The sequence below is a fragment of the Lutra lutra genome, chromosome 1, assembly GCF_902655055.1.
Source record: "Lutra lutra chromosome 1, mLutLut1.2, whole genome shotgun sequence".
Taxonomy (NCBI): Eukaryota; Metazoa; Chordata; class Mammalia; order Carnivora; family Mustelidae; genus Lutra; species Lutra lutra.
Window position 1 is genome coordinate 67,872,774 of NC_062278.1, and position 13,221 is coordinate 67,885,994.

At 38.7% G+C, this 13,221-nt stretch overlaps 1 protein-coding gene across 5 annotated transcripts in view; it reads left to right on the forward strand.

Moving 5' to 3' along the window:
• Positions 1-6,754, forward strand: part of GTF2E1 (general transcription factor IIE subunit 1) — a 43,692-nt gene extending 36,938 nt beyond the window's left edge. For all 5 annotated transcript variants that reach the window (XM_047726153.1, XM_047726126.1, XM_047726145.1 and 2 more), the window contains one exon: positions 6,517-6,754. In XM_047726153.1, coding sequence (XP_047582109.1) covers positions 6,517-6,523 — 7 coding nt within the window. In that variant the 3' untranslated portion in view covers positions 6,524-6,754. The remainder of the gene's footprint in view (positions 1-6,516) is intronic.
• The last annotated feature ends 6,467 nt before the right edge of the window (positions 6,755-13,221 follow it).

Sequence of the window (13,221 nt, forward strand, 5' to 3'; positions counted from 1 at the left end):
TACTATGTGTCTTTACATATATTGACTCATTTAATCCTGTATAAGCAAACCTGTGAGGTAGATATTTGTATTTAAAGATATATATAATTAGAGATGACAATTACAGTCTTAATGTGTTATAATGGAAAAGATACTCCCGTTTTAGAAAAAGGATCCAATAGATATTTAAAGAAGTGCATGTAGAAAATGTGCAGTAGCATTAAAGAAATAGGGTAATAAAAGCAAACTTTTTATATTAATACTAGGACTTGTAGATGTGACTTAGGTACTTTTAAAAAATCCTGGGTTCATCATTTCCTTAGAGAAAGGTCTCTGATTTTCAAAATTAATAGAAAAATATAATTCAGTATGTAAAATTTTAGACTTCAACAACATACCTAAGGACTCAATAGAGTTTGAAATTACTTCATCAGACAGATTTATGTCTACTGAATGGCATTATAATCTGGTGAGAAAAGCCAGTCAGTGACAAAAATGACTAAAAATGGGAACCCTGCCAATTGTCAGCCTCTGAAGCTCTAGTAAGGGCAAGCTCACACAGGAGGTTGGTCAGTAGATGTAATCACAGTGTCTGTGGATTTCAGGGTGGCTGGAATTGTTACTACTTTCAGCCTGTAATAAGGGATGGCCTGGAACTCATCTCCGAAGTTGGCTGTATTATTATTATTCGAATATCAGCTGCCCAGGTGTCCCAACCCTTCATTCTCCTGTAAGATTTAAATAGAACACTTTTCATATCATGGGATACTTCTTCCAGTTTCATTTCTCTTTTATTTGGTGGGGCGAGTTGTGGAAAGGGCTCCTCCTACTCTGCCTATTTGCTTCCCTAGCTTCTCTTCCTCTTCTACACCACCTATTCCAACTCCCATGGCCTATGTAGCAGATATTCACTGAAGTTTTTACAGTAGTGGGGAGGAGGTGGGCAGCGATGGGCCATCTTATTTAGGCATCGCAGAGTCAAGAAATACAAGAGTAGATCATATAGATCCTTGTTCTTAAAGAGTTTCTATTCTACCATCCTCACGTTTCATTCCAAATAGAATCCTGCTTTCAAATCTTGCTAAAATTTCAGCTTTAGCTTCCTGTTTCCTTCTCTTCATCACCCTTTTTTCCCCAAAGACCTTGGAAAGTTATAAATGTACTAGAGGAAAGAACATTTCTTTATTTTATTTCTATTTCAAGTAGTACCTTGAAAGCTCTTATGTCCAAAGTGGCCTATCCAAGATGTTTCCCTAACCAAAGAGCCATTTTCCCACTTTAAAGGATCAGCATGAGAGGTTAACTGACTTTAAAGGAAATTTTTTCTCTTCCCATGCCACTAAATAATATTATTCATTATCCTTTGCCAAAAGTAAGGTGATAAATAAACAGTCTAGGCCTTTAGGTGATCCATATAACCTTATATTGGGTGGAGAACTGCTTTCATTCTATCTGTCCTTGAAGTGGAAGCCTTTTTCTCATTTAGTTGCCCCTTTTCTCCAAAATAATACTTAGTATTTCTACTACTTAAGGAGTGTTAAGTTTAGATGATTAAAAAAAGAAATTATCCAGTTTGGCATGCCTCCAGCTCAGAAGACTAGGTTCTGGTCCCAGCTCCAGGTTAAATAGACACTTGCAGGATGACACCTGATGCAGTCTTTCTGGACCAGTTTCTCAGCTGTCAATAAGGAGAGGATTATGCTAGAATCACAGTGATTCCTTTCTGCTCTGATGTCTTATGGAGGTAAATGCGGCCTAATAATAACAACACAGCCAACAAGTTTTCTGCTGTGCAATAGCAATTCAAACCAGGTGAAGGATATTTCATTTGAGGGACTGCTGTAGGTGGATTAGGTTTATAGGTTTAGGTTTAGGATTATTTATAGGTTTAGGTTTAGGATTATAAGGCAGCAAACTTCATCCTAAACAATTGCTAATTAGGTTTCTCTTTTCCTATCTCGTCAAGGTGCTTCATTTCTATCTGAATGACTGAGGACGAAATAATTGAATATTTCATAACTCTTTTTGGTACTCTTTTGAGAGAATTGGACACTGGATGGGAACAAGATTGGGAAGAGCAGTTCCTTTTCTTTCTACCAGTTGGTTCTATGGCTAGATTCCCAGCCAGGACAACAATAGAAAGACTTAAATATATATTTTCCTGTACTCTTTATTCCTAAGTCTAAAAAAGTAAGAAGTGGAAATCAAAAAACAAATATGAAACTCTTTAGAATTTAGAAATAGGTCTAATTCTACCTTCTGTTTAGCATTTTTTGTTTCCACCAAAGCTATTTCTCATGTGTTATCTCTAGCAGATCACTAGCTGGAATGCTATCAGTTTGTTTTTCTTTAACTACCTAAAAATCTCTTGGGGAAATGAATATTTTCAGAAAGGAACTGGTGTTATGGTCAATTTACTGTCTATTCTGTTGGCCTTTTATATTATGAAAGAAGCAAACTGAACAAGATAAGTACAGGTACTCTTAAACCACGTAAAGGCAAATGGGTTGAGAAAAGAGTCATGAAGTTTTATTTCTTCTTTTGAAGAACTAAAGGAATAAACTGATTATGCTGTGCCCTCAAGGAGAGAAATGAGCACCTTAACTTCTCTTTATTTTATTTTATTTTTTTAAAAGATTTTATTCATTTACTTGACAGAGATCACAAGTATGCAGAGAGGCAGGCGGGGCTGGGGGTGATGGAGGGGGAGAGTAGGCTCCCTGCTGAGCAGAGAGCCCGATGTGGGGCTTCATCCCAAGACCCTGGGATCGTGACCTGAGCTGAAGGCAGAGGCTTTAACCCACTGAGCCACCCAGGCACCCCTTACTTCTCTTTAGAAAGAGTTTTCCATTCTGAGTACTAGAGGATGCCTTTTTTCTTCCAGTTGCAAAGCAGATAGACCTAGTACATGACCCAGTTTCAACAATCAACCCACATTTCCCATCACACAAAAGCATACTCTCACCTACCTAATGTAAGTAAGTCTGAGAAACTAGTCTGAAGAGAAGGCTAGTGCGAGGTCCTAAAGTGCCTTGAATCACGTTAGGGCATAGAGGATGGTTGTACAGTTTTGTTGCTGTTATAGAAATACTTTATTTAAAAATCCATCCAATGATAAATATATATAGTTTTAAAAAAAGAACCCCCACCTCAACCCATTCCCATCTCACTACCCTGAGGTAAACCATTATTGATAATTTGATGTTTGTCATCCCAGACCTTCTCTAGGCCTTTAGAAACAACATACACACTGAACTTCTAGATACACTGTGGTGCTTTTTCAATAAATGCAACCACGTATTCATTGCCATTTGCTTTTCAAGTATCTTGGATATCTTCTCATATCAATATATTTAGATCTGCTTCATTTTAAAAAATAAGGACTAGGGGCATCTGGATGGTTCAGTCAGTTGGGCATGAGACTCTTGATCTCAGCTCAGGTCTTGATCTCAGGATTGGTGGTGAGTTCAAGCTCCACCCAGTGTGGAGTCTACTTAAATAAATACATAAATAAAGGACTAAATAGAATTTTATAATACAGTTGTGTGATGTTTATGTAACAGTTTCCTTATTGAATGGCATTTAGGTAGTATCTAGTTTTCCACTATTAAAGTGCCCTCATATTTTTGTTCTTTGAGTATTTCTATAGGATGGAATCATAAAGGAGAGCCAATCAGAGGGCTTGTCCGTTTTAAACTTTGATAGGTAATGCCAAATTACTCTTCATAGAGATTGTTGGAGAATTGTTAGCAGGGGAATAATTTGTAGCATTGAAATTAAGTTGGGAGTTTAAAACTGTGGATTATTAAGGCAGTTTCAGTAGTGTTGGTAGGTAATTTGGTCTAATGAACCAAGTCAGGGATGGGAAGGAGGGGACAGATTTGAGAAACTGGGAAGACAGAATTAGTGGATAATGGTGACTGAATAGGGCAGTACCTTGGATGAAGCTCAGGTGTCTGGATGGTGGTTCCATTTACTGAGATTGGAAATTCAGAAGGAGGGGCATGTTTTGCTCCTGTTTCAGCTCCCCATCTCCATAAGTGGCATCATCATTCCAACTATATACTCCAGGCAAAATTCTATTAGTTAGCCAGCCTTTCCTTTTTTCATCTCACAATGTAATTCATCAGCATGTCCTGTAGATTCAAAATACAATCTATATAATCTAATTTTGAAGGTAGAGCTGACAGGAACTGCTGATAAATTGAAAGGATATTCTAAATCTGACTTCTCGGGGCGCCTGGGTGGCTCAGTGGGTTAAGCCGCTGCCTTCGGCTCAGGTCATGATCTCAGGGTCCTGGGATCGAGTCCCACATCGGGCTCTCTGCTCAGCAAGAAGCCTGCTTCCCTCTCTCTCTCTCTCTGCCTTCCTCTCCGTCTACTTGTGATCTCTCTCTGTCAAATTAAAAAAAAAAAAAAAATCTTTAAATCTGACTTCTCACAACTTCTACCACTACCAGCCTACTCCATGCCACGTCACCTCTTTTTGGCTCCTACAGCAGCCTGCCAACTGGTCTCCCCACTTTCACTCTTAAACCATCCCCCAAACATGCAGGGATTTGGTTATTCCCTCCACACAGTCTTGTTTTAAATGTAAGTCAAATGATTCCCCGCCCCCCCCACCCAGAACCCCTCACTGATTTTTTTTCTTAGAATAATGTCTAAAGCCCATACCCTTTTCTTTGGGCCTTAAGTGATCTGGCTTTTGGCTACTTTTATGACCTTCTGCTATTCCTCCTTGTTAACTACTCTATAACCACATTGACGTTCTCTCTGTTTTGCAAATATACCAAGCTTTTTTCTGCCTTAAGTCTTTGCCTGATTTTCTTTGTGTAAAACACTGTTCTCCACTCATGTCCCTGTTCATTTATTTTCAGGTTAAATGCTACCTTCTCAGAGAAGCCTCTGCCCTATTAGTTAAAGTAATCTCCTCTTCCATTCATGATGGTATTTTCCAGTTTTATTTTCTTCCTAGAAAAATTACTGTTTGAAATGAACTTGTTTATTATTTAATTATTTATGTCTCTCAACTCTTCCTCTAAAAGGATAAACTCCCTGCAGGCAGGATACTAGCATATAGAATTAATTCTGGCATATTGTAGGCCCAATAAATGTTGAATGGATGGATCGACAGATGAATGGGCAAGGTGAACACATCCTTTTTCCCACCAAGGCTGATCATTTTGTTCCCCGCTTGAACTTGCAAATATATGTATAGTCTCTTAATCAGTTAATTATGTTAACTTGTGATTCACAGTACCAAGGCTATGTCCCCAGGACTAAGAATGGAGGGTGCCAGTATATAGCTTGGAACAGCCAAAAAGACAGCTAAAAGCTTCAGTTCTAGGGAACCATTAGCTTTAATGTTCATGAAAAGGTAATTTTTTTTTTCTAGGGCTACACTGTTCAATAAGGTGGCCCCTAGCCACATGTGGCTACTGAGTACTTGAAATGTATCTAGTCCAGATTGAGCTGTACTATATATAAATTTTATATAAACATAAAATACATACCAAATTTTGAAGGTTCGGTATGGGAATGAATACAGAATGTAAAATACCATATTAATAATGTTTATATTGATTATATGTTAAAAATATAATACTGTAGGTATTTGGGTTAGAGGAAATATACTATTGAAATTAATTTACCTCTCTTTACTTTTGTGTTCCTGTTAGAAGATTTTAAATTGCAAAAATGACTCTCATTTGTACCTTGCATTATATTTCTAGGACAGCACTGGTCAAGGGCATTTTCTTCAGGTGCTAAAGTTACATCTTTCGTACTTAGTTATTATTTGCATTTTTCCTCATATACAAGTTTTTGACCTGAATGCTGTGTCCACCCTCCTTTCCTCCCTGGCTCTCTACCAGAAAGATAGGCTTTGTTTTGTTTGTAGGCTCTTTGTCCTTGGGAACAAGAATGGATTTTGCTTTGGGTTTAATTTTTCACCTTTTAGGTTTGGGATTGGTTGGGGTGAGGCATGGTTTTTTATTTTTTTTTTTTCCTGAAGTTAGATAAAATGTGGGGATAATGTCAGCAATGGTAGTGGGGAACTGAGATGTTTTTGACTACTTGAGACTAAGGCTACGGTGTTGAAAGTGCTGCTGACTCCTAGGGGACTGAGGGGACTGAGGACCCTGCAGAGCTGTGCCAGAGATGGAGGAGCTAAGAGCTGGTCCTTAAGCCCACCATGTTTCTTCCTATGCATTGTATTCATATATATTGTATGCGAAATTGCTTATATGTTTATTGTTTGCATCGCCTTCTCGCTAGAATGTAAGCTCCGCGAGGGCAGAGAATTTATCTTTCTTGCTCATGGTAGTGTTCTGGCTCCCATCTCTGCTTCGGTGCCTGGCACATAGTAAGTAGTCATCAATACATACTGAATGACTACACAATTATGTTTGTTCAGGCCAGGAGTAAACTATGGCCTTTATATAAAAGATAGTTATTTTCAGTTTCTGTTGTTACTTGTATACCTAATGTTTGTGATGCTGTTTTGTATTTTTTGTCTCCCTTTTGGAATGCTTACAGATGGTGAGTGCTGATCTGCGTAGCAAAGGGCATTTTCCCGGCAACTGGTGAAACCATCCAACCAAAAGTACATATAACAAATCTAACCTAAGGCTTATGTGTGAATTTGTTCACTTAGTCTGTGTTAAGGTCATTTTTTGAAGAGGAAGTTTGTAAGAACAAAGAACGTGCTATTTCTTCAATGGGGGGTTTTATTTGTCTCATAATAAAATTGATGTTACTGTGGTTTTCTTCGTGATATCAAAGACCCATTCTTGGCAAATGTTTGTTGCTTCATGGGCACCTAATGGCTGATCCACTTACACCTTCAGGTAGAAAGAAGGGAAGGAGTAAGGGGATAAAGGTATATGCCAACTGATCAGTATCCCTCACTGCTTATTATGGGATGTCTTTATTGTGGTAAAATACACATGACATAAAATTAACCATTTTAAAGTGTATAATTCATTGGCATTTAGTTCCTTCACAATATATCAACCTAGTTTCCAAACATTCTCATCATCCCAGAAGAAAACTCAGTACCCATTAAGCAGTTGGTCAACATTCTCCCCTCCTCACAGTCCTTGGCAACCGCCAATCTTCTGTCTGAGGATTTACCTATTCTGGATACTTTGTATAAATGGAATTGTATAGTTTGTGATCTTTATGTCTGGCTTCTTTCACTTCTCTGGCATTGTGTTTTCAGGGTTTATCCATGTGGCATGCATGTATCAGTACTTCACTCCTTTCTATGGCTGAATATATTCCATTGTGTATGTATATATATATATATAGATAGATATCTATCTAGATATCTATAGATAGATAGATATCTATCTAGATATCTATAGATAGATAGATATCTATCTAGATATATATATATATCTATATATATCACAATTTGTTTATCCATTCAGCTGTTGATGGACATTTAGATTGTTTCCACATTTTGTCTGTGGTGAATAATACTGCTGTGAATATTTGTGTACAAGCATTTGAATACCTGTTTTCAATTTGGGGGTTATATACCTAGGGTGAAATTGCTGGGTCATATAATAGTTCTGTGTTTCTGTGCCATTTGTTTTTAAAGTGATACATTTGTCAGAACTGTGTGTGATAATTAATGTCATTCATTGGGGATTATAGAAAGGCTTATAACCCAGATGTCTGTATTGGATGTGAGGGTCAGCAGAGAATACCAGAATTCTAGGGTTTCTAACCAGACAGCCTTTCCTGGCAGCAGCTACAGAGGACAGAGTAATAGAAGGGCTACATATGAGGTAAGAATTCAAGAGTCATGGATTTTCTTTCCTGGAGAAATTAGCTTCTGAGTTCCTCTTTACATCCATTTCTGGTATTCAGACTCTAAGTCGTAAGAGACACTTATCCTGGCCTCCCAGTACCCTCACTTGGAACTGTGATCTCTTCGCTCCTATTCTCTGTCACATAGTTAAGCCTTAAGTCCAGGCTCAGAAATGGGCTAATGTCTTCATTTGGTTAAATATGAAGTGAGGTCCTTCTGTTGAACATGCTTGGAAGTGTACCAGTCAGGGTGGTGGTGAGGACAACTGTTAAGATCCAGATGAGGGATCCAGAACTAAATTGCCTTTCATAAATATTTGCTCAGGATGAAGTCAGCTTTAATCAGCCCTCTTCCACTGGCTTCAAAAATGGGAGGCTGGCAGCTTTTCATTTCAGGGTAGTGATCTACCTGGGAGATCGAAACAGTGATTCTGATAGTGTTTCAAGAGAATCCTTCCCTGCTGTTACGTGCCTGTGCGCAGGTGTAATGTGTATGTAGGAGGGTGGAAAAAAGGCACAACAGGGTGGGCCTTTATGTTTTGTGGGTGGGTGGAGAGGACCTACTGTGCTTTGTGTGTCAGATTTCACATCTCTTTGACAGGCTGTAACTTCTAGTAAATTTAGTGATAATTTCTTTGCTGTTTTTCCTACTGAGCTACAAAGTTATGGCAGTGTTATGGGCATCTATGGCCATGCCTCATGCATTAGTTTACCTCCCATAAGACAGACACTATCTTTTCCCTCCCTGCCTCCCTCACCCCTAACAGGGACAAAAGCACCTACTAAGCAAAGAACTGACTGTAAGTCTGTAACAGTGCCTACTTTTGCCTCCTCGAGTACTTTTTCTCAAAGAGTGCAATGGGCCACTTTGGGAATTCTTAAACATGTCTCTTTTGGTGGACAGATCTCTTTTTCGGCAGCTATTTTATTAAACCATGTACCCATCCCCAAGTGCCCTTGGTGAGTCCGTTATTAAACTTGCCTTTTTCCCTTTGCCTTGAATTCTCCCTTGTTTTTCTTCCTTCCTCTGTCCTGTGTCTCCATAATCATCCCTTCTGGAACAAACCTTTTAGCCTATTTCCTATGATAGGAGTGGGTGGTTTTCATTTACTCCCCCATGCTCCTTCCATGTGATTCAGCTGGGATTGATGCCAGTCATAGTGATTGATTCAGAGAGGAGCATATGATCAGGCCAGACAGAGTTACCTCAGGATTTTTATTGAAATGAGAAAAAGGCACTCTCTTTTTCTACTAGAGTTACTTAACTGGTAGTTGATGGCAACAATCTTTGTCACCAATTGAGGACAACCTGTCTGAAAATGAAGGCAGACACTAGAAATGGAGAAAGACTTCTAACCGTAACACTTGAGTCCTGCCACGCTCAAAGCCATTTTACTCTTGTAATTGTTACGTGGGTTGGTACATTTTATTCTCAGGTCAATTTTAGTTGGCGCTCTATCCCTTGCAATTAAAAGTCTTGGCTTATTCAACATTACTTTGGCTATTCAGGGTGTTTTCTGGTTCCATACAAATTTTAGAATTGTTTGCTTCAACTCTGAAAAAGGCTAGTGTTATTTTGATAGGGATTTCATTGAATGTGTAGATTGCTTTGGGAAGTATGGACATGTTAACAATATTCGTTCTTCCAATCCATGAGCATGGAATGTTTTTCCATTTCTTTGTGTTTTCCTTAGTTTCTTTCAGAAGTGTTCTGTACTTTTCAGAGTACAGATCTTTTGCCTCTTTAATTAGGCTTATTCCTAGGCATCTTACGGTTTTTGGTGCAATTTTAAATGGGATCGATTCCTTGATTTCTTTCTGCTGCTTCATTATTGGCGTATGGAAATCCTGTGACTTTGCTGAATTTGTCTATCAGTTTTCGCAATTTTTGAGTGGGGTTTTTTTGCGTTTTCTACATAAAGTATCATGTCTATGAGGAGTGAAAGTTGGACTTCTTCCTTGCCTATTTGGATGCATTTTATTTCTTTTTGTTGTCTGACTGCTGCGGCTAGGACTTCTAGTACTATGTTGAACAACAGTGGTGAGAGTGGCCATCTTGTCTTGTTCCTGACCTTAGGGGGAAAGCTCTCAGTTTTTCCCCATTGAAAATGATATTAGTTGTGGGCCTTTTGTATATAGCCTTTATGACATTGATGTATAGGTTTCCTCTGTCCCTACTTCCTTGAGGTTTTTTTTCAAGAGTGGATGCTGTATTTTATCAAATGCTTTTTCTGCATCTATTGAGAGGCTCATATGGTTCTTATCCTTTCTTTTATTAATGTGGTATATCATGTTGATTGATTTGCAGATATTGAACCATCCCTGCAGCCCAGGAATCAATTCTACTTGATTGTGGTGAATAATCTTTTTTAATATACTGTTGGCTCTGATTAGCTAATATCTTGTTGAGAATTTTTGCATCCACGTTCATTAGGGGTATTTGTGATTTTAGAATCAAGTTAATGCTGGCTTCATTGAATGAGTTTGGAAGTTTACCTTCCATTTCTGTCTTTTGGAACAGTTTGAGAAGAATAGGTATTAACTCTTTAAATGTTTGGTAGAATTCCCCTGGAAAGTTAGCTGGCCTTAGATTTTTTGATTACTGATTCAGTTTCTTTGTTGGCTATGGGTCTGTTTAGATTTTCTATTTCTTCCTGCTTCAGTTTTGGTAGTTTATATGTTTCTAGGAATTTATCCATTTCTTCCAGATTTCCTAATTTGTTGGCTTAGTCACACATCATCAGGGAAATACAAATCAAAACCCCAATGAGATACCACCTCACACCAGTCAGAATGGCTAAAATTAATAAGTCAGGAAATAACAGATGTTGGCAGGAATGCAGAGAAAGGATATGGTAAGAATGCAAACTGGTGCAGCCACTCTGGAAAAGAGTATGGAGGTTCCTCAAAAAGTTAAAAATAGAACTACCCTGCAATTACGCTGCTAGGTGTTTATCCAAAGGATACAAAAATACTGATTCGAAGGGGCACAGGCACCACAAATGTTTATAGCATCACTATCCACAATAACCAAAACATGGAGAGCCCAAATGTCCATCAACTGATCAATAGAAAAAGGTATGAGGGGAGCATGGGTAGCTCAGTTGGTTAAGTGGCTGCCTTCATCTCAGGTGTGATCACAGGGTCCTGGGATTGAGCCCCACACTTCTCCCTCCCCTGCTCTCCCTGCTTGTGCTCTTTCTGTCAAATAAATAAATAAAATCTTAAAAAAAAGATTTCATATATATACATATATATATATATATATATATATATATATATATATATATATATATATAATTTCAGAAAGAATGCAATCTTGCCATTTGAATGATGTGGATGGAACTAAAGTGTATAATGCTAGGTGAAATAAGTCAGAGAAAGACAAATACCATATGACTTCACTCATGTGGCATTTAAGAAACAAAATGAACATAGGGGAAGGGAAGGGAAAATAAGATAAAGACAGAAGGAAGCAAATCATAAGAGACTCAAATATAGGGAACAAACAGGGTTGCTGGAGGGGAGTTGTGTGGGGGGATGGGGTATCTGGGTTATGGGCATTAAGGACGACACTTAATATAATGAGCACTGGGTGTTATATGCAAATGCTGAATCACTAAATTCTATCCCCAAAACATACTACACTATATGTGAACTATCTTGCATTTAAATAAGATCTTGAAAGAGAAAAAAGTCTGACACAATGCCTGGCAGCCCACTGATAACTCTACCTTCACTCTGTATTTCCCTTTGGGTCTTATTCACTTGGAGATAGCATTTCACCTAAATCCTAAACCTCCTTAACTATTCCCACTGATCGCATCAGTATTATAGTCCCATACACACAATCCATCCAGGGCTTTATAGTCTACCAAGTCACTTTCCTATCTCATTGGATCTTCACATAAAGCTCTCAGGAAGGTAGAAGAGAGATTATTACCTTCTTTCTTCAGTTAAGGAAACAAGTTGAAAAAATTTATAATGATTTGACCACATTGTATTTATATTCATCGTTGGACCTCAAACTCAAGTTTCCCGACTGTGGATCTAGAAGAAGTCTCTCTTTTATATTCTGTTGTTGCCTCCCCTGGGTAGAAACATGGGTCTAATGTAAAATCACACTCTCCTCTCCCATGGAGACCCTCTTTTTATGGGTAGGCCTAGTGGGACAGAAGTCCTCATCTTTATTTCAGTATCTCTCTCAGTTGGTTGTTCTCCATTTTCTATGATTTGGATTCCATTTCATCTGTCTGTACCACAAATCTTTGTTACTGTTAGAGGTTACTTCTCAAAGACAAACTAGTTTCAAAATGTGACTGCCTCTGGGTTATATTATAACTTTGGCCCCATTGGCCATTTGAGAACCCATTGACTTCTTCAGTTCTTCCACTTCTTTAACAACTGAAGATCTCCCACAAAGCCCTTCAAATCATCCATCATCCCTGCATATCTTCCTGATCTGATTTTTATGCTCCTATGCCTGGGCTGGGGAGTGCAGCAGCAAAGAACTAACTCATGTCCTACTGGCTATGCTGCTTATTTTCACCTGGGCCCTTCGAGCTGTGCAGATCTCTAGATGGCTACATTCCTACAGTGGTTGCTTCTCTCCTTCTTGACCTTTGCCAAACTATATGTTATCTTGCTTTCTCCATTTCTTTGATGTCTGAGATCAGTTTGCCTGCATATAACCTCTGTGATAAACATTACTGGTTGCCTATTCAACATCCATTGCTCCCTTCCTAGTAGTACCTGATTTTTGCTAAGGGATCTCCTTTCCAAAGAAGTACATGTACTTAAGGAGAAGCTAACTCTACAGTCATACATACAGTCGGTCCTGATTGAGCCAGGAGTATTTGTAGTCATGATTCAGGCTATTTGTAAATATTCTAGTTTTCCTAGACACATAGTAAGATTGCATTTCCTAGTTAGGTGTGGCCATGTGACTTGCTTTGGCCAATAAAATGTGAATAGAAGTGATCTACATAATTTCCAGGTGGAAGACTTTTAAGAGCCAGTGTAGGATTCACCAGGTCACTTTCCCCCTGCTACAGTGATGCTAAATCATTTGTCAAGATGAAGCCTCCCATCAGCCTGGGTCCCAGAGTGACCATAATGGTAGAGCTCCCCCTGCTGACCTACATTGGCCTGTAGAGAGCAAGAAATAAATTTTTGCTGTATTAAGCCACTGAGATTTGGGAGTTGGCTGGCTGTTAACTGCAGTATAAGCAGGCCATTCTGACTCACAGTAATCTCACCCTGTCTGCACAAGGAACCTAACTAACCTAAGCCAAGCAGTCCATGACACTCCTTGGTCAAGGAATTGGTTGAGGCTTGTGACTCACTTGGTACACTGAGATAAGAAAGGAGATTTGCTGGGGTCTTGAGGAAAGAAGTTTTCTCACTTTTAAGAGAGCCACCAGA